Source organism: Dama dama, chromosome 1, assembly GCF_033118175.1.
Source record: "Dama dama isolate Ldn47 chromosome 1, ASM3311817v1, whole genome shotgun sequence".
Classification (NCBI taxonomy): Eukaryota; Metazoa; Chordata; class Mammalia; order Artiodactyla; family Cervidae; genus Dama; species Dama dama.
The window spans coordinates 19,043,875-19,063,832 of record NC_083681.1 but is presented as its reverse complement, the minus strand read 5'-3'; the positions used below and the strand labels follow the sequence as shown (position 1 = coordinate 19,063,832).

The following is a 19,958-nucleotide window of genomic DNA, read 5'->3' as shown; positions in this document are numbered from 1 at the left end:
AGGCACAGCAACCCACTCCAGTATTACTGCCTGGAGAATCCCACGGACAGAGGAGCCTGGCAGGCTACAGTCCATGGGGTTCCAAAGAGTTGGACACGACTGAGCACACACACTGATCTTCCTATCAGTGAGGTTTGTAGTGCCCCACAATAATTACAATAATAACATCAGAGATCACTGGTCACAGATCACTATAAGAAATATAACAATAATGAAAAGTTTGAAACATTGTAAGAATTAAAAATGGGACACAGAGACACACAGTGAACAAATGCTGTGGGAGAAATGATGCGATAGACTTGCTTAATATTCAATACAGTGTTACCGTAAAGCTTCAATTTGTTAAAAAAAGAAGAACAGAAAATCTCAATACAGGCATAGCTCAGAGATACTGAAGTTTCAGTTCCAGACACTGCAATAAAGCAAACCACTACAGGCAAATTTGTTTCCCAGTGCATATTCCTGATCTTAAGAGGAAAAACTTTCAGCTTTTCATCAGTATGATGTTAGCTGTGGGCTTGTCATACATATATTATGTTGAATCTCATTCTTTCTACACCCCATACATTGGAAGTTTTTCTTCTTTTATCATGAATGAATGTTGAATTTTATCAAAGGCTGAAATGCTTTTTCTGCATCTTGAGAAATCTTATGGTTTTTATCCTTCATTTTGTTAACTGGTTAATAACATTGATTTATGGATACTGAGCCATCATCGCATCCCTGAAATAAGTTCCACTTAATTATGGTGCATAATTCTTTTAATGTGCTGTAGATTTTGGTTTGCTAATATGTTGCTCAGGATATTTCTATCTATATTCTTCAGAGATATTGGCATGTGGTTTTCTGTTTAGTGGATTTTTTGCTTTTGGTATCAGGGTAATGATGTTCTCATAAAATTGTTTGGAAGGATTCCTCCCTTTTATTTGTTGGAAGAATTTGAGAATTATTATTAATTCTTTAAATGCTTGGTTAAATCCATCAATGAAGCTGTCTGGTCCCAGACTTTTCTTAACTGGAAGGTTTTTGATGACAGATAAAATCTCCTCACTAGTAATTAGTGTATTCAGATGTTCTTTTGTTTCATGCTTCAGTCTTGCTAGGCTATATGGTTCTAGAAATTTTTCCATCTCTTCTAGTTTGTGCAGTCTTTTAGTGTATAACTATTTAGCATACTCTCTTGCAATTCATTGTGTGGTACTAATAATAGTTGTTATATCTCATTTGTAATTTTGAGGCTTCTCCTTTTCATTGTAACTCTAATTTGTTTTCTTTTTAAAAAAATCAGCTCTTCACTTTCTATTATCTTTTCAATCTATGTTTCATTTCTTTCCGATCTGATCTTTATCATTCCCTTCCTTCTCCTAGCTTTGGGCTTAGTTTGTTCTTTCACCAGTTCCTTGAGGTGTGAATGTAGGTTGTTTGTGTGAGACCTTTCTTGACTTCCCTATTAGAGCTGCTTTGCTGCATTGTATATTTTTGTGCATTGCATTTCTGTTTTCATTTGTGTCAGAATATTTTTTTATTTGTTTGCTTTTCTTTGACCCATTGGTTGTTCAGTAGCATGGTTTTTAATCTCCACATATTTGTGGATTTTCCACTTTTCTTATAATTGATTTCTAGCTTCATACCTTTGTGGTCAGAAAAGATGCCTGATGCAATTTCAGTCTCCTTAAATTTATTAAGACCTCTTTTGTGGCCTATTGTATGCTCCATCCTGGAGAGTGATCCATATGCACTTGAGAAGAACATGTATTCTGTTGCCCTTGGATAGAATGTTCTAATATATCTAAATCCATCTGGTCTAACATATCATTTAAATCCAATTTTCCTGATTTTCAATCTGGATGAAATATCCATTGTTGAAAGTGGGATGTTAAAGTCCCCTATTATTGGATTACTATCTATTCCTTCCTTAGGTCTGTTTTTTTGTTTTTGTTCTTTCTCCTGCCAGCACCACACAGCTTGCAGGATCTCAGTTCTTCAACCAGAGATTGAACTCAGGCTCCAGCAGTGAAGCACCAAGCCTTGGGATTTCCCTGGTGGTCCAGTGGTTAAGAATCTGCCTTGCAATGCAGGGGATGCAAGTTCAACCCCTGGCCAGAGAGCTGAGTCCCACGTGGCACAAAGCAACTAAGCCAGTGCACCACAGCTAGAGAGCCCACGCACCCAACAGAAGATCCTGCATGCCACAACTAAGAGCCCAGGCAGCCAAATAACTAAATTTTTTTTAAAGCACCAAATTTTTTTTTAAAAAGCAGTTTTTTAAAAAAGTGTTTCTAACCACTAGACCACCAAGGAATTCCCTTTGGTCTGTTAATATATGCTTTATAGATTTAGGTACTCCTAATGTTAGGTGAATAAATATTTACAATTGTTTATTCTCTTGTTGGACTGACCCCTTAATTATAATGACCTTTATAGATTATTACATTCTGTGTCTATTTGGTCCAATATAAATATAGCTACCTTGCTTTCTTCTGGTTTCCATTCATGAGAAATCTTTTTCCATTCCTTCAACTTTCAGTCTGTATATGTCCTTAAAGCCTAAGTGAGCCTCACGTAGGCAGCATATAATCGGGTCTTTTGTTTCTGGCTGTGCTCAGTCTTACTTGCTTTGTGCAGGCTTTCTCTGGTTACGGCAAGCAGGACTACTCCCTGCTGCAGTGCGTGGGCTCCTCACGGTGGGGGCGTCTCTTGTGGAGCACGGGCTCTAGGCCTGTAGGCTTCAGCAGTTGCAGCATGTGGGCCCTAGGCTCAGCAGTCGTGGCACATGGGCTTAGTTGCACGTAGAATCGTCCCAGACCAGGGATCAAACTCATGTCCTCCGCACTGGCAGGCAGATTCCTACCCACTGCACTACCAAGTCAGTCCAGTTCTTCCCCGCCCCACCCCAGTCTGTCTTTTGAGAATTTCGTTCATTTAAAGTTCCTATGGATAGATATGGACTTATTATTGCCATTTTGTTCATAATTGTCTGGCGGCATTGTAATTCCTTTGTTCCTTCATGTCTTGCTCTCTTCCTTTGTGATTTGATGGTTTTTGGTTTTTTTTGGGTTTTTTTGGTAGGGGTGTGCTCAGATTCCTTTATCTTTTGTGTATCTAGTATAGGTGTTTGCTTCGTGGTTACCAGTAGGCTTATGTAAAACATCTCATATTTATAACAATGTATTTTAAGCTCTAACAACTTCAAATACTTAATTTCTACACTCTACTCCTCCCTCCATTTTATGTTTTTGGTGTCACAGTTTACATACTTTAACCTTGTGTATACATTAAAAATTCTAAGCTATGCTTATTTTTAATATGCTTTTGTCTTTTAACCTTCATACTAGAGTTACAAGGACTTACCCGCCACTATTACAACAGTAGAGAATTCAGAATTTAACTATATATTTTTCAGTGAGACATACTTTCAAAGGTTTGTCGCTAACTAGCATCCTTTGGTTCAGGTGGATGAAGTCCCTTTTAACATTTTTGTAAAGCTACTCCGGTGGTAATGAACTCCCCCAGCTGTTGCTTGTCTGGGAAATCACCTCCTTCAGTTCTGAAGGACAGCTTTGCTAGGTATTCTTGATTGCCAGTTTTTGTTTGTTTTTTTTTAATATTTCCGTCCTTTTGAATGTATCACGTCATGCCCCTCTGGCCTACAAAGTTTCTGCTGAAAAATCTGCTGACAGTCTTATTAGGGCTCCTTTGTACATAACACATTTTTTCCTGCTGCTTTTAAGGTTTTCTCCTGTAACATTTCACAATTATAATGTGTCTCAATGTGGGGCTGTTTAGGTTTATCTTTTGGGGATTTCTCTGTGCTTCCTAAATTTTGGTATCTGTTTCTTTCACCAGGTTAGGAAAATTGTCAGTGATATTTCTTTGACTAAGCTTTCTGCCCCTTTCTCTTTTTCTTCTACTTCTGGGACCCCCTATAACGCACATGTTTGTTCACTTGATGGTGTCACCTAAGTCCTTTAAGGTGTTTTTACTCATTTTTTTTCCCTTTGTTCCTCTGATAGGATGAATTTTCACTGCCTTGTGAGTTCACTGATCCATTCTTCTACTTGTCTGCTGCTGAACTCCTCTCCTGAGTTTTCCATTTCAGTTATTGTATCTTCAGCTCTGTGATTCCTGTCTGGTACTTTCTTATAGTTTCTACCTTGTTAAAAAATTCTCACTTTGTTTAAACATTGTTCTCCTGATCTCAGTGAGCATCTTTATGACCATTATTTTTAATTCTTTATTAAATAAATCACTTATCTCTGTTTCATTAAGGTCTGTTTCTGGAGTTTCATCTCATTCTTCTGTTTGAAACATATCCTCATTTTTCATTTTCACTGACTATTTATGTTGTCTTCTTCTTAGATGAAACAGCTACTCTCTCAGTCTTGACAGAGTGATCTTGTGTAAGGGAATCTTATACATCAGCTTGGCCAGAGCTCCTTCCTGTCTCAAACTTTTGTGATTTTCCATGCTGCCTTCTTTGTTCTTAGTGGCTCGCAGTACTTGAGAGTGTTTAAGACCTGTCAGCATCCTAAAGAGGAAGACTGCAGTTAGTACTTGGATGCAAGCTGACTGAAAGCTGTACTGTAGGCAGCAACAGGAAAAGTAGTCAGGGCTCTCCCAAGGAGAAATCAGGGTGATGGGCTTTTTTGCATGCTCCCTCTACACTGAGCCCAGGTATAGACCCTTGTGAGGTGTGGGCAGGACCACTATACCCATTTATAACTGATTGTTTGCTACAGATCCATGGCACTGTAAGCATAAATCCTGCTGGCTATTAGAGCCAGGTGATCCAGGGGCCTCTCCCTTCATGGCAGCTACAGAAGTGGAAGCAGCAGACGTGTGTAAGCTCCTTTTAGTGAGATACTGTCAATGTGCAGTGGAAAGACAACTCACTGGAAAAGTCCTGACACTGCGAAAGACTGAGGACAGAAGGAGAAGAGGGCATCAGGGGATGAGCTGGCTGGACGGCATCACCAATGCAAAGGACATGAACTTGGGTAAACTCCAGGAGCTAGTGAGGGACAGGGAGGCCTGGCATGCTGCAGACCATGGGGTCGCGAAGAGTCAGACACAACTGAGTGACTGAACAACAGCAAGTGGGCTAAAGGGCTTCCCTGATGGCTCAGATGGTAAGGAATCTGCCTGCAATGCAGGAGACTCAGGTTCAATCCCTGGATGAGGAAAAGGCTACCCACTCCAGTATTATTGCCTGGAGAATTCCATTAACAGAAGAACCCGGTGGGCTACAGTCCATGGGGGTCACAAAGAGTTGGACACAACTGAGTGACTAACAGTAAGTTGAGTGGGTTTAAGTGAGAAGGTATAGATGGTATGTTATCTGCTGGCTTCCCCAGTCTCCAGGGAGGGTCCCCATCAGCTCCTAAATGCATGCTAAATTCTCATGTCATCCTTCATAAAAGCCAATTCTTCTGTGACCATCTTCGGTTTCTCCCTAACTTCATTTTGAGTAATTGTCCTTATACAGAATAGTTCTTGTCCTATTCTAACACTTTCTGCATTGCTGTCTAATAATTGATGATGTATGCCAGTCTTCTCTTACTTACTGGGTTTTTCAGCTTTTATCATCCACAGTAATTTAAAATGTGGAACTCCTTTTTTCCTTTCACTGGCATTTGATCTAGTGTATTTTTTACCCCTGTTTTACCATTACCTTCCCTTGCTGCCTAGTCAGTCCTTAATCATTTTTTAAAAATTTAACTTTCATATTATAAAAGTCACAATTACTCTCTCCATGTGCTGGTATAAACCTTTGGCATTTTTGAAGGCAACAGCAGAGTACTATATTTTCTAAGCTGCTGCATGCCTTGATCCTCCTTCTGGCATCTTCATCACTCTTATTCCATTAAAAATATGTAGACGTTGTTCACTTGTCTTCTGACAGTTTTTCTAACAGAAACAAGGAGTAAGCCTTCCAATTTTTCTACCTAGATGTTTGAAGAATTTTTTCTTTACTATGTTTCCCCAGAACATTAACATTTCTGTTAACTTGTTCAGTCACTAAGTCATGTCTGACTCTTTGCGACCCCACTGACTGCAGCACACCAGGCTCCCAGGTCCTTCACCATCTCCCGGAGTTTGCTCAGGTTCATATCCATTGAGTCAGTGGTGCTATCTAACTATCTCATCCTCTGCCAATCCCTTCTCCTTTGGCCTTCAATCTTTCCCAGCATCAGGGTCTTTTCAAATGAGTCAGCTCTTCGCATCAGGAGGCCAAAGTATTGGAGTTCCAGCTGCAACATCAGTCTGTGCAAAAGGGAGCTAGCTGTTAACTACTATACAGAAATTTTTTAAAGTAGCCTTTGTCATAGTCCTCAGAACAGTTTTTTTCCATATGTTAATTTTTTTTCCTTCAAAGATAAGGATTCACTGTTAATTACTTGCCACACGAGATCTGTAATGCCACATTTCTGTCCCCTCAATCCCCCACTATTGTCAGTATGATCTTGGACAGAAGCTTTCCCTTCTCTGAACTACAGCTGAGGTTGGTGTGCATCGACCCTGCCTACAATGTGGTTTTTCTTTTTTTTTTTTTTCTCTAGATAGGATGCAACTCGGGACACTTATGCTGCATTTTTATCTGCTTAAGAACAGGCATTGTAGCATACTGAATATGACAATCTCTTCTCTCCATAAATCCATTCAGTTGATCAGTTTAGTTTCCACCTTCTTTCCTACTCTCTGTGCTGCTGTATTAATGAAAACAAAATCCCTAACCTCACCCCCAACAAACTCTGAATGATGAGCTTATGAGAAGTTGCACCCACTTCAGACCTGAGCACATGGATTCCTCTTATTCCTAGCAACACTACACACAATGTCTTTGGCTTCTTGACTAATAATATAAGGCATTCCTAGTTTGCACAGAATAACTACTCTCACTTTGAAGAGTCTATTAAGTCTAAATTAGTGACAGGTAATATTCACTTAATCTTTAACAATCCTCAAAAATGTAAATTAAGATTTATTCTCTAACATGGAAGCTTCTACTTGTAAGTCACTATATAATTATGCACAATGGTATTTCAAACAGTATAGCTTTATAATAAAAATCTGTTCAACATTATAAAAAATGTAAACAAGAAAAAACTTCTATAATCTCAAAGGTTTGGGGATTTGATCTTTTTATCTTATTTTTTAAAAAGAGTTGAAAGTAATAAAAATTTAAATAGATTGTTCTGATACTGGTGGACGCGATTATTCTGACACAAGTCACCCTGATTACAGCAGGCCTTTCTGGCTACATAGGGCTGTCGCCTTAGACCGCAGCCATCGTCTACAGCTTCTGGATCAGCATGGCGGAAGCACCTCCTCCCCCGTTGCAGATACTGGCAAGACCATATTCTCCTTGCTTCAACGCATGAGCCAAATGGACAACGATTCTGGCTCCAGACATCCTAGGATCAAGAAAGCATTGTGGTACTTTAATGGTTTATAGACTGTGTGAATAACCAAATGAGCCATGACTTGTAGCTGAAGTTAACTACTTTAACTGGGGAGCCTTGTTTCAAGAATGGTTACAGCTTTTTTTTTTTTTGGCCACTCTGAGCAGCATGTGGGACTGTGGTTTCCCAATCAGGGACTGAGCCCCACCCACCGCAGTGGGAGCGCAGAGTCTTAAACATTGGACAGCCAGGGAAGCCCCACAAAAGCCCGAACATAGACTTGAATCTTAAATTATCTTCATCATAAAACAACATTAGTTTTCAAGCAACAAGAGTGGTAGATCTCTGTGTTCAGTGGGGATTCTATCAGAAATGGTGTTTGCCTTATGAAGGACGGGTAGGCAGAAAAAATGGTAAACAAGACCAACAGGAATTATCATGAAGCAGTTTAAATTTAGAGAGAAATACAAAGATAGCCATTAATCTAGCTTTCTTTTTCTTGATGATTTTACCTACCCAATCGGATGTCCAAGAGAAACAGCTCCTCCATTGATATTCACTTTTTGGGGATCAATCTCTAGCATTTTAATGTTTGCCAGTACGACCAGACTGAAGGCTTCATTTACTTCCCACATACTAATATCTTCTTTTTTCAAACCTGCATCTTTAAGAACCTAAATTTAAAAAAATAAAGATTATGTTCAGATAATTAATTCAAAACTTACTTTATCTTCTCAAAATTCTGCAATTTTTGTTTGTGTCTCCCCTGTTCCCAGAAGTGTGGAATCCTGACCACTGGATCACCAGGAAATTCCTTAATTTCTCATCTTTGTTTGCATTATCATATTTCTATTTTGAAAAGAGAAAACTTGATTTTCTTGAACATTCCATGGATCTTGAACATTCCATGGAAAAGAACACATACTCTTTTATACTTGACATATACTCTTAAGATCTACTTTACTGATTACATGCTGCTTAGTTCTAGATTCTTTATCTGTCAAAGAAAGAGGTGTACTCTGTGTGTGTGTGTGTATGCTCAGTCACCCAGTCGTGTCCAACTCTGCGACCCCATGGACGGCAGCCCACCAGACTCCTCTGTCCATGGGATTCTCCAGGCAGGAATACTGGAGTGGGTTGCCATCTCCTACTCCAGGGGATCTTCCCAACCCAGGGATCAAACCTATGACTCTTGTGTCTCCTGAACTGACAGGAGGATTCTTTACCACTGTACCACCTGTGAAGCCCTTATCTGTCAAAGAATTACATTAATCTCTAATAATTTTTCATTGTATCCCCTAGAGTTTCTGCTTTATAAAAGGTGCCATGGGGTTATTTGGGGCACAGTCAGTCAGAGTGATTGTGTCTTCACTGTGAATGATTTATTTAAAGTCTTATTATGATTTCTTGTTCTGATAGTTCCTCAGCTATTGCAGATGTTATCTTTATGCTTTTATCTTTATAAAATATTGCTAGAGTCCTTTATCTTTAGAACATTTTTTGTTCTGAGCAACAGAAAAATTAACATGAAACTTTCGCTCCTCCTTGCTTTCTTCAACAGCAGGCTCAGGTAGCTTTCTAAGCTGTAAAGCTCAAACAGCTTCCTCTAGTTCCAACAACATGAGATAAAACAAGTAGCTACGTGTAGCCACTTTTCTCACTCAGAATCTAGCTGAGAAATGTTCATCACCCTCCTTTCCAGTGTGATGCGTTCACTTTCAGAAGCTGTATAACTGTGTTGTTTTCTGAGATCTGCCACCTCTGGACAGAGCGTCATCACTCCCTGTTCCTTATGCTTCGCTATCCTACTCCCCTCTGGTTTTTTTTTTCTTTAAATCTGGATGTTACCCCCAGAAGTTCTCTCTCGGGGTGTGGCCTTCTACTTCTGAAAAGGAATATGTGCTGCAGTCTTCTGAAATCCCTTAACCCCTAAACCAACACAACACTGTCTTTTCACGTGACCCCCTTAGTTACTTCCCACAGACTCAAACTGACAGTTTGGAGTAGAGTTCTCGCCATCTTTAGTTTTACTCTAACACCAGCTACCAGCAGTTCCCCTCTTAGAAGACTGCTCCTTCTAAGTAATGAATATCCGCTTTGAATTCTAGAACTCTGGACTCTCAGCATTCCCCTTTCTCTGCCATACCAACTTCCTACTTTGTGGTTACCATTCTCTGTGTGTGAGTTCAGCACAAGGAATTCAATTACACAGTTTTTATCTGCTCCACTGAAGATATAGTTTGTGTGTTGCTCTTTTACTTTTGTTGTTATCCTGTTGCTTTCATTGTTTTCAGGAGAAGTGAGATTTGAAACTAAGCTACTGCTATGCTTTGGCAGATGAATAACATTTAAAATCTAAAACATGCAACCTTGGTATAAGCAAAACCAGAAACTGGCAGAATGAGATATGATCTGTATTATTTTGTTCTCACCTTAGGAACAGCATATGCAGGTGCAACTGGAAAATCAATAGGTTCTACAGCAGCATCAGCAAATGCTTTATATAAAAAAGAAATAGGTCATTAAAATCTTTTTTACAAATACCCAAAGCTATATCTAACAACTTATATAATATGCAAAAATTCAATTGTAAAATATTTAAATGTGTTTGTGCCTTTTCTAAGATTCTGTACTTTATAAAATTATACCAATCATCTAAGCCATTAATTTTCACAGATAGGGAGTTAGAGGGAATTGCCTCCAGGGACAATGACATTATCTAGAAATATTTTTGGTTTTTTCAACAGGTAGAATGCCACTTATTATAGTATCTAATGGGCAGAAGCCACGGATGCTGTTAAAAATCCTACAATGCATAGAACAGGCCCTACAACACAATTATTTGTTTTGCTCAGGTTAAGAAACCATGATCTAAACAAAACGGTAACTGTTTTAACTCCTTATGAAGAAGGCAAGGCAGACTTTACAGCTACAAATATGCTTCAAGAGACTGAGGAAATGCTGAGACCACATCAAGTGAAGTCGCCCAGTCATGTCCGACTATTTGCGACCCATGGACTGTAGCCTACCAGACTTCTCCGTCCATGGGATTTTCCAGCCAAGAGTACTGGAGTGGGTTGCCATTTCCTTCTCCAGGAGATCTTCCCGACCCAGGCATCAAACCTGGGTCTCCCGTATTGTAGGCAGATGCTTTACCCTCTGAGCCACCAGGGAAGGATCTTCTGAGACCACATAGTTAATAATAAATGCCAGTACTGTTACATTTTTCATACTCCTCATATCCTTTCTATTCTACCTGACAATGCCAGAGGAAAACCTGTACCTCATACTCTCCCACCATTCAGAATAGGAAAAGATTTTTGAAAACTTTCCCTTATATAAAACAAATCATAATGAAAACATTAAAGGAGATTCTATCCCAATTAAAACATGTACTAAATTATGTCACAATGTAAGACAGATAAAAATCACCAACTTCTATGTATTACTGACAAAGAATCTCAGTATCAAGAAGAGTTCACAGGGGTTTAGGAATAAACCAGTTCAGAACACTTTCTACCTGCTATTCTTGCCAGTGGTTTAACACCGAGCCTCTTCGCTGCATCTGCGGTCATCAGAACCACAGCAGCTGCTCCATCATTCAGCGTGCTGGCATTCGCAGCTGTTACTGTACCTGAAAGTGTCAGTGAGCATGACATCAGAACATTCTTTCACTCTGAATTCACTGGGGTCAATTTAACAAATTCCCACAGAACACTGCCTGGGTTGCTAGATGCATGAAGATATGGATGGAAGTAAGTCCTGCCCTCAGGACATATACATAACTCAACGTGTAAGTGTATAACACAGTTAAGGTATGTATGTCTTTTTATGTTAGTTTTTTTGTGTTTATTCTAAGCCAGCTCAAAATGCATGCATAATGGCACTGCATAGATTCTGGTTTATAATTCATCAAAGATAAGGACCTCTTCACGTTTCTCCTAACTCTACACCTTCCCTTATCCACAACAGAGCAGACACTCATACATTTTGCAAATCCGTGTCAAAATCATACTACTTCTTCTCTACAATCACGTGAAGTTACATGAATACTAAAAATCACTAAACTATACACTTTAAACAGGAGAATTTTATGGTATACAAATCATATGTCAATTAAGCTGTTTCCTTATAAATACCAATGAAGATACTATTGTAGACTGCTGTCAAAATTATAAAAATATACTTTGGCAATATAATTTTTTTTTTTTGGCCAAGCCACGAGACTTGTGGGATCTTAGTTCCTGACCAGGGATTGAACCCATGTCCCCTGCAGTGGAAGCACAGAGTCCTAACTACTGTACTGCCAGAAAATTCCTTATAATATAAACTTGTAAGAAAATTCCTTACAATATTAAAAAAAAAAAACCAACATTGATCCACTCCTATAGCTCGCATTGAGAAATTCAGTCAGAAAAGGGGAAAAAGGTTATTTCAGATTATTATCACAGCTATATACAGACAATGTTAAAAGCAGAAGTGACCTTTTCTCCTCAAAGGATTTAGAACCCTGGAACCCCATTTAGATACATTTATTTATTGAGGACCAGAGATACAACACTAAAAAAAGAGCTATCAGCTTAGTCCTCCAGAGGCTTACAGATATTTAACATAATATGTAAACTTGGCTTTCATATCACAAAAAAACTTCAAGATGAAATGCACATGAAAAACTGAATTATATAGTCATTCTACAATCTGTTTCAGAGGCTATATATATTCATTATTAAAAGTACTAACTGTATATAAAATAGATAACTAGTAAGAACCTGCTGTATTGCACAGGAAACTCTATCTAATACTCTGTAATGACTTAAATGGGAATAGAATCTAAAAATGAATATATATATATATAAATATATATACATATAAAACTGATTCACTTTGCTGCACAGCAGAAACTACTCCGACACTGTAAATCAACTATACTTCAATAAAAAATAATTTTAAAATCTTCAAACACATTTATATAAAAACAAAGAATTATTATACAATTTTAAATATACTTTGGATAAATGTTTTGTTAATTTCATTTGAGCCTAATACACTGAAAATGTTAAATAACATTGAGATGTTTTCTAGAATTACTTTTTAAAAATCCTTAGGCAAAAAAAAAAAAGAGAGAAAAGAAAAAAGAAAAAAAATCCTTAGGCAGTTCTACAACTAGATATGGTATACTGACTGTCTTTTTTTCACATGCTTCATTTCTTAATACTAACCATTTTCTCTTTGGAAAACTGTCTTCAGCTTTGGAATTTTGCTAAAATCAACACGTTTATATTCTTCATCTTCCTTTACCACTACATCTGGTTTACCTAAAACAAAAATCTTAAATTAAGTAATCTTTGCAGTAAAGACAATAGTTACTTGCTCAGTAAGAAACAGTGCAAAAGGTGCCTGATAGTCTCTGCTTCCCTTTGTGTGCCCACACACCTTATACCATCCCAAGTAAATTCCACTCAAGAATCTACCACCTGTAATTTGTTAGTGTCTTAAAGAAGAGTTTATTAAGTAGCTCGATGCAATTTAAATCTTCTATTCAGCCACATCCCACTGTCTTCTCTCTTAAGCTCATTCTATGATCACAGACATTCTTCTAACCCCATGGGTAGATGTCCAATGTAGACGTAGGCTGGGTAAGTTTGGTTAAGTTCGGGTATTCCATCATTCTCATCACAGTAATTATTTCTAGAATGGAAATGTAACCCAAACCAAGTTAATGAGTCTTTACTGTGGATTCATTCTACTGCAGTTGGTGAGAAGGTATCTTTCCTCTGTGACTGAGAGCCCTACAGATGGACTCTGGAGATGGCGGCAGCAGTGTAGGAAGCTGAGAAGCCACGACGGCGTGTCCTAACGGCACTGCCCACTCTCTTCCAATCCCTGCAGCTCCCGGCGCTGACTGGCTGCTGCCGTACAGCTTTCAGTTCTGGGACAGACCCCCAACTAGCCTTCTAGTAAACACCCCCTTTTCACTTAACGTGTTCAACAGTCTATCGGTTATATTAGAAAGAGTTCTAATAAATACATTTCTCAAAAAAAATATGCATAGTGGAATTTGCAATTGAGTTGGAATCAGATATTAAATTGGGTTGAATTATCTCTGAACTAGCAACATTCCCTTTACTAACCATTAGCAGCAGTGTCAGCATCTTAAGTTGAAATTTTAAAAGTACCAATTTAAAACTTAAACATAAAAAGTTTAGCAACATGTGAAGTCTATTAAAAATCTATTTTGGAACACAAGCCTTCAACCTTTTACTGTAATTGTGACAGGAACAACTTCATTTCCAAATCTTCCAGCTTCCCATGCTGCTTTACTTCTGGTGTAGGAATTAAGAGCATAAGCATCCTGTTCCTCTCGTGCAATGCTCAGCTTCTTTGCGGTATTTTCAGCACAGTTGCCCTGATAAAAGTTGGAATTTTTAAAAAATCTAAGTAACTCTGCAAAACTTATAAAATATTAGCTTTTTATAACATATAACAGTGGTTAGCAGTTAAATTTAGTTCTTGAAATATACTTCTTTCTGTACTCAGTAACTCACTCACATCTCAGCTACTTGAATTAGCCCAGAAGTTGCTATTTTGAGGACAAATAATTAAACAGTTATGGTATCCATTATTAGAAGTCAGAAAACGCACCATGTCAATGTGGGGCAATCTATTCCAAAATTGAGCCAAGCTGATAGGATGAGCATAGAAAACATTTTCCTAAAATGAATGGCTAAATCAACATTTATATCCTTCAGTTTCTGGGAAAAAAATACATATTTTTTAATCAAGCAGATGGCACTTCTCCATTAAAAAAGCAATACTTACCATATGAATTTTATTGTAGACATCAGTTAGCCCATCTTTTACAATCAAATCTTCCAGCTTCACCCCACCATACGGTGTTGTCCCTCTGCTCATTACATAGGGGACATTGGACATGCTCTCCATCCCACCGGCCACCATCACGTCCTGCTCAGCAACACATAAAAACCCAGCGTCAATTCAAATGGTACCACTGACTTTTGAACACCATAGTTAGGAACATCAATCCTCCACACCTGATAATTTGGGTGCAACTTCACAGTTGGCCCTTCCTATCCATGGTTCTAGATCCACAGACTCAACTGTAGTACGTATTTATTGAAAAAAAAAATTGTGCATTAAGTGGACCCAGGCACTTCAAATCTATGTTCATGGGTCAACTGTAGGTGCAAATCCATTATACCCTTTACACAGCAACAAGGATTGTACCCGAACTTTATGAAACATCGCTATACAGTCAATATAAGAAGTACCCTCTTAATGCTGGTAAAAGGAAATGGTCGGAAATGTGTAATGGTAATTAAGATCAGAATCAGACAGTAATAGGAATATTTAATGTAAAACCATCTTCTGAAATTCTTCTAAATCCTTCATTTCACTGACACTGCCAAAAATATAATCTCAGTTCTCAGAAATAATCCTAGTTCCTTGATTGTGATCCTCCTCATCAACTCTTCCCAAACAGCTATAATAACTTTCTAACTTGGTCATCTGACAGAAAGCCGTTCCTTCCATCCAAGCGTCATCTATACTCATTTGAGTCATTCTGGCTAGACTAAGTCTGGTCATTCCTCTCCGTAAAGGACTCCCCAGCACAGTATATAAGGCTCTTTACAATCTGGCTTTTCACTCCCTTCACAGTCTCATGCCTGGACCTACACGAGTGGAGGTCACACAGAAGTGTTTAAAGGTCTTCAAACAGACTTCCCTGTGGCCCAGCACTTAAGACTCTGCACTTCCACGGTAGGGAGAATGGGCTCAATCCCTGGCTGTGGAACTAAGATCTCACATGCCGTAAGGCCAAGAAGGAAAAAAAAAAAAAAATCAAGGTCTTCAAAGATACCATGCTAATTCCCATACCTCTGCACTTCTGACCTATTCACCAACAAGGAAAATACCGTCATTTCCTTTAAAACTAATCGAGACACAGCCTCTTCAACCCAACAAATTGGTTGTCAGCCACTTTCCCTGACTACCTACTTCTATCCCTTTTTTTACCCCTATCCGTTTTTGGAACAGTCTCCCTTCCTTCTTTTGTGTTCCCCAATTACTGTGTATTCCTTTTATTAATAATATTACACAGTAATGTAGCTATATTTATACGTCAACCCTTTTCACTGAACTAGTGAGGCCTTTCTGGCTCCTTTGAGGCCAGAAACTTTGTCAAATCTATTTTTATGTAATTAGTGCCTGGCATATATAGTAGAAGTTTAGTAAATATTAATCAACTAACCTGTAATTACAGATCAACAAGAGAAAATTCATTTGCATTATAAAGGCTAATTTGAAACAAAGTTTAATATAAAAGATTAATGTAAACAAAATTAAAACTAACATTATAGTACCACAATCTTTAATCAGGAATAAAGACAAACAGAAATTCCATACCAAAGAAACCTAAATACTTAGCCTGTTATGAAATATGGAGAGTATCAAATAGTTCTTATATAAGTTTTATTCTGTTATCCTGAAATACTGAGTATTTCCTGAGGATGATGAAAATAAGGGACAGAAATCATTATCAATTCTACAGTATTAAATAAAATTGATCATTAGGTAATATTCAAAATAAGGCAATTCCTGCTGCTGCTGCTAAGTCACATCAGTCGTGTCCAACTCTGTGTGACCCCATAGACGGCAGCCCACCAGGCTCCCGTCCCTGGGATTCTCCAGGCAAGAACACTGGAGTGGGTTGCCATTTCCTTCTCCAGTGCATGAAAGTGAAAAGTGAAAGTGAAGTCACTCAGTCATGTCCGACTCTTCACGACCCCATGGACTGTAGCCTACCAGGCTCCTCTGTCCATGGGATTTTCCCAGCAAGAGTACTGGAGTGGGGTGCCATTCCCTTCTCCGAAGGCAATTCCTAGTATTCGTCTAAGTCAGATAATTTTAAAAATACAGACATGAATCAAAGAATATTAACTAAAAGCATTTTATAGAGAACCACAAAAGAATCAACTGAGACAAAATTATCCTTGTCATTCAGTTTTCAAACACCTAACGATCTCATGACCATTTTTCACCCACTGGTTTGACTAGGATTTGGTTTGCTAATACCTGATGTCAGTGTTACCTTATGTATAAGCAAACAAGTTCTCACAATCTTTGGGAAATATGTAACTGGTATAACTTTTTTATGGAAAGTATTTGAAAATATCCAAATTTTTAAATCTGTGACTCTGCAATTCTCCTCTTAGGAATTTTTCCAAAAGAAAGACCTACACATGATAAGATTTTCTTAATGTTTTATTCACCTGTCTCTGGTGAATGTCCATATATAGTTCCTCAGCAAATGACATGCAATGCTAGGATTTTAAATTAGTCTGGCTCCAGACTTTCTGTTCTTAACCACTACATTATAATGCTTAGTATAGTGAATTAAGAGTTGATTTAATTATTTATAAGTAGACAAAGATACACACATGGGGTACTCTCTGGAGCATTCTTTAAAATAGAGAAGAACTGGAGACAACCTAGATATCCATTCAATAAGGACCCCCAAAATACATTATACTTGTTCAGTTCAATAGAATACTATCTCAGGTGCTAATACAGAAAGATCTCCAATACATTACATGAGGCACAGAAGTTAAGCAACTTGCCCAAAGTTTCTCTGCTCTTAGGTGGCAGAATATACAAGAAAGTGATGAATAAATTAGACACTTAAAGCAGGGTAAGAAGAAAGATTTTTCATTTTATAATTTTCTATACTGTTTCAGTTTTTAGCATATGTATCAGGTATCACTCTTTTTTTTCTTTCCTCTTTGCCTTGCCTGGAAACAAGGCAAGGGACGAGTAATAGCAAGGGTATGCAAAATTGTGATTCTTATGTATATATAAGAAACAATCTGCAAACACCTCACCACTGGTTGTTATCTTGGTGTACCTGGCCCTGATAGGCCAGAATGCACTGCACAGGGGCAGAGACACCTGTTTTCTAATTTAAGCCCTGTAACTATGTTTGTAGTCATCTCAACCTCTTTCTTCAACTGATAAAAGGGCTTGGATCTGATAAACTCTTAGTTCTGAGTCCAGGTCTAGTCTCCTAACACAACATATAGTTTGCTGAGCAGCCTGTCTCTTGCCCAGTCTCAAACAAGATCAAAATCATCAAGGCCAATAGAATGCCGCACAATTTTACAGCCAAATCTGGACGTGAGGCACAACAAATCAGTCATCAATTCTGGACCCGGTCAATGATTTGATCCCCAGGGTCAGCACCTTATTCTCACTTATAATGAAAGCCCTTCTCAATCTAGCAAATACAACATTTATGATGTCTTAAATCCCCCAGAATCTCTAAGTGGAAGGGGCACTAAAACATCCTAGCTGGAAACTACTTTTAATACAAGACACTTCAGCTATCATTCCAACCTCTACTTCAAATGGAACTGGCAAATCCAAACACACCTCCAAACACACATTCAGACACACCTGTGTCTGAAACAACACAGCAACTGCACTTACGAGAAAGAATTTCACTTCTAAAGTATGAATATGTTTAGGCTTTAAGTGTTTTCTTAGCACCTCATATTATTTTAATTATAAAGTGGAAAAGAAGGTACTTCTTACCTGATGTCCACACATAAGATTCTGAGAGGCCATCATGATGGCTTTCATTCCTGAGGCACAAACTTTGTTTATAGTGGTACATGGAGTAGAAATAGGTAAGCCTAAAACCAATATAAATCATACTTTTGAAAAAAACAGATTCTTTTCAAACACAACTGTAATAAAATAGAGGATGTTAAACCGTAATCTGAAACATTTCTTTAGTCAATGTAAGTCTATTATGTATTTATATTCTATTTAAGCTGAAATGACCTCCATTTCGCCATGTCAAGCATTCAAATATAAAAGCAAAAATGCATTCCTAGTACCTGCACCCAGTACTGCTTGCCTTGTAGGGGCCTGTCCTTCACCTCCTTGTAGAACATTGCCCATGTATGCTTCTTTCACTTCTTCTTTTGGAATCCCTTTTTTTAAAAAATCAAGAAACATTTCCATATTTTATTCAACTCAACAATTAGTAATTACCTAGTAAAGTACCTGACTAATTATACAGCAGGAATGGTTTTTATCAGTTTTGAGTTTTATTACTAACACTGTAGTCCAAGGACTTCTTTTCAAGAGAATTCAAAAATGCATTCATTCATTCATTTCTAAGTGTTATGTATATAGTAAGTGCAAAATAAACATTTGCTCCAATGAATCACTATCCCCTCAACACAAAAAGCAAAGCAACTACTGACCTGCCTTTTCAATGGCTGCCTGAATCGCAATGGAACCAAGTTTAGTGGCTGGCAGAGATGAAAGACTGCCTAGAAAGGATCCAATGGGTGTTCTTGTAGCACTTACTATGACCACTTCCTGGCAAGACAGAAGATGGTAAAAATTACTACATGTAAATATTTTATCAAAATCATCTTTCATAAATAAGCATAATTCATAGATCTATTATTCAAAAAACAGACTTTTTATGAGTGACTAATTACTCATCAAAGGTGAAAATAATCTCAGTATTTGAACAGCACTAAAACCAGTATAATGCTAGTACTTTATGACTTAAAACCTAATAGAAAGCTAAGACAAACCAGTACTAAAATAGGCATAGACCAGAAGCTTAAGTTTCTATTCCTCAGTCAAAATTTAAGAAATGAATACTTTACCCTTGTTAACTGCATAATAAACAATCCTAATTAAAGGGCTTCCTTACTGAAAGGAAACTTTAGGCTAGGAACTAAGAACCTACATGCTAGTAGGGGCCACACCGCTTCACTAGGACACAGCCAGAGCCATAATTTCTTTTTATTTTCTTTGTTACTTGGCTGCACTGGGTCTTTGCTGCTGCACGCAGGCTTGCTCTAGTTGTGGTGAATGGGGGATGCCCTCGAGCTGCGGTGCCAGGTTCCCCACCGCAGCGGCTTCTCCTGTTGCAGAGCATGCACTCTAGTGCATGCGAGCTTCAGCAGTTCCGGCGCGCGGGCTTAGTGGCCCCGTGGCATGTGGAATCTTCCCAGACCAGGGATCAAACCCTTGTCCCCTGCACTGGCAGGTGATTCTTAACCACTGGACTACCAGGGAAGTCTCACAGCCATAATTTCTTAAACTATTAATAAAACAACATAAAATTGAAGGAAAAAAAGATAAAAGCTCTCTTAAACACTGCAAAACACTATTTTAACAATTCTCTCCTTACACTTGCTTTCTACTTTCTCTTAAATACATACATACGTACATAATTTCTCATAGATAATAAGAGAACCATTTAGTAGACTCTGGTTGGAGGCTATTACTAAGTCTTTTTAGGAATTCTTATGAAACAGAGAGGATCCCTCAGAAAGCATTAGGTGATCAAGTAAAGGTTCTTCTATGTAATCTCCAACTCATTCAGCCTTTCTTCTAGTATCTTCCATGTGGCCTCTGCAATGTACCAGCACAATATACCGGGGTCCCCGAGAATAAAGGAAGAACACTGTCTAATTTTACAGACGGCTGTTTATAGTAGACAGTGATTGG

At 38.2% G+C, this 19,958-nt stretch overlaps 1 protein-coding gene across 1 annotated transcript in view; it reads right to left on the bottom strand.

The window, feature by feature from the left end:
* Positions 1–321: 321 nt before the first annotated feature.
* The window catches only part of ACAT1 (acetyl-CoA acetyltransferase 1), a 35,246-nt gene continuing 15,609 nt past the window's right edge, over positions 322–19,958 (bottom strand). The window contains exons 3-12 of the mRNA XM_061144241.1: positions 18,692–18,809; positions 18,320–18,415; positions 18,012–18,112; positions 14,223–14,366; positions 13,659–13,809; positions 12,623–12,718; positions 10,924–11,037; positions 9,836–9,900; positions 7,920–8,077; positions 322–7,415 (exon numbers count right to left, since the gene is read on the bottom strand). Of these exons, the coding sequence (XP_061000224.1) occupies positions 7,295–7,415; positions 7,920–8,077; positions 9,836–9,900; positions 10,924–11,037; positions 12,623–12,718; positions 13,659–13,809; positions 14,223–14,366; positions 18,012–18,112; positions 18,320–18,415; positions 18,692–18,809 (1,164 nt within the window). The 3' untranslated portion in view covers positions 322–7,294. The remainder of the gene's footprint in view (positions 7,416–7,919; positions 8,078–9,835; positions 9,901–10,923; positions 11,038–12,622; positions 12,719–13,658; positions 13,810–14,222; positions 14,367–18,011; positions 18,113–18,319; positions 18,416–18,691; positions 18,810–19,958) is intronic.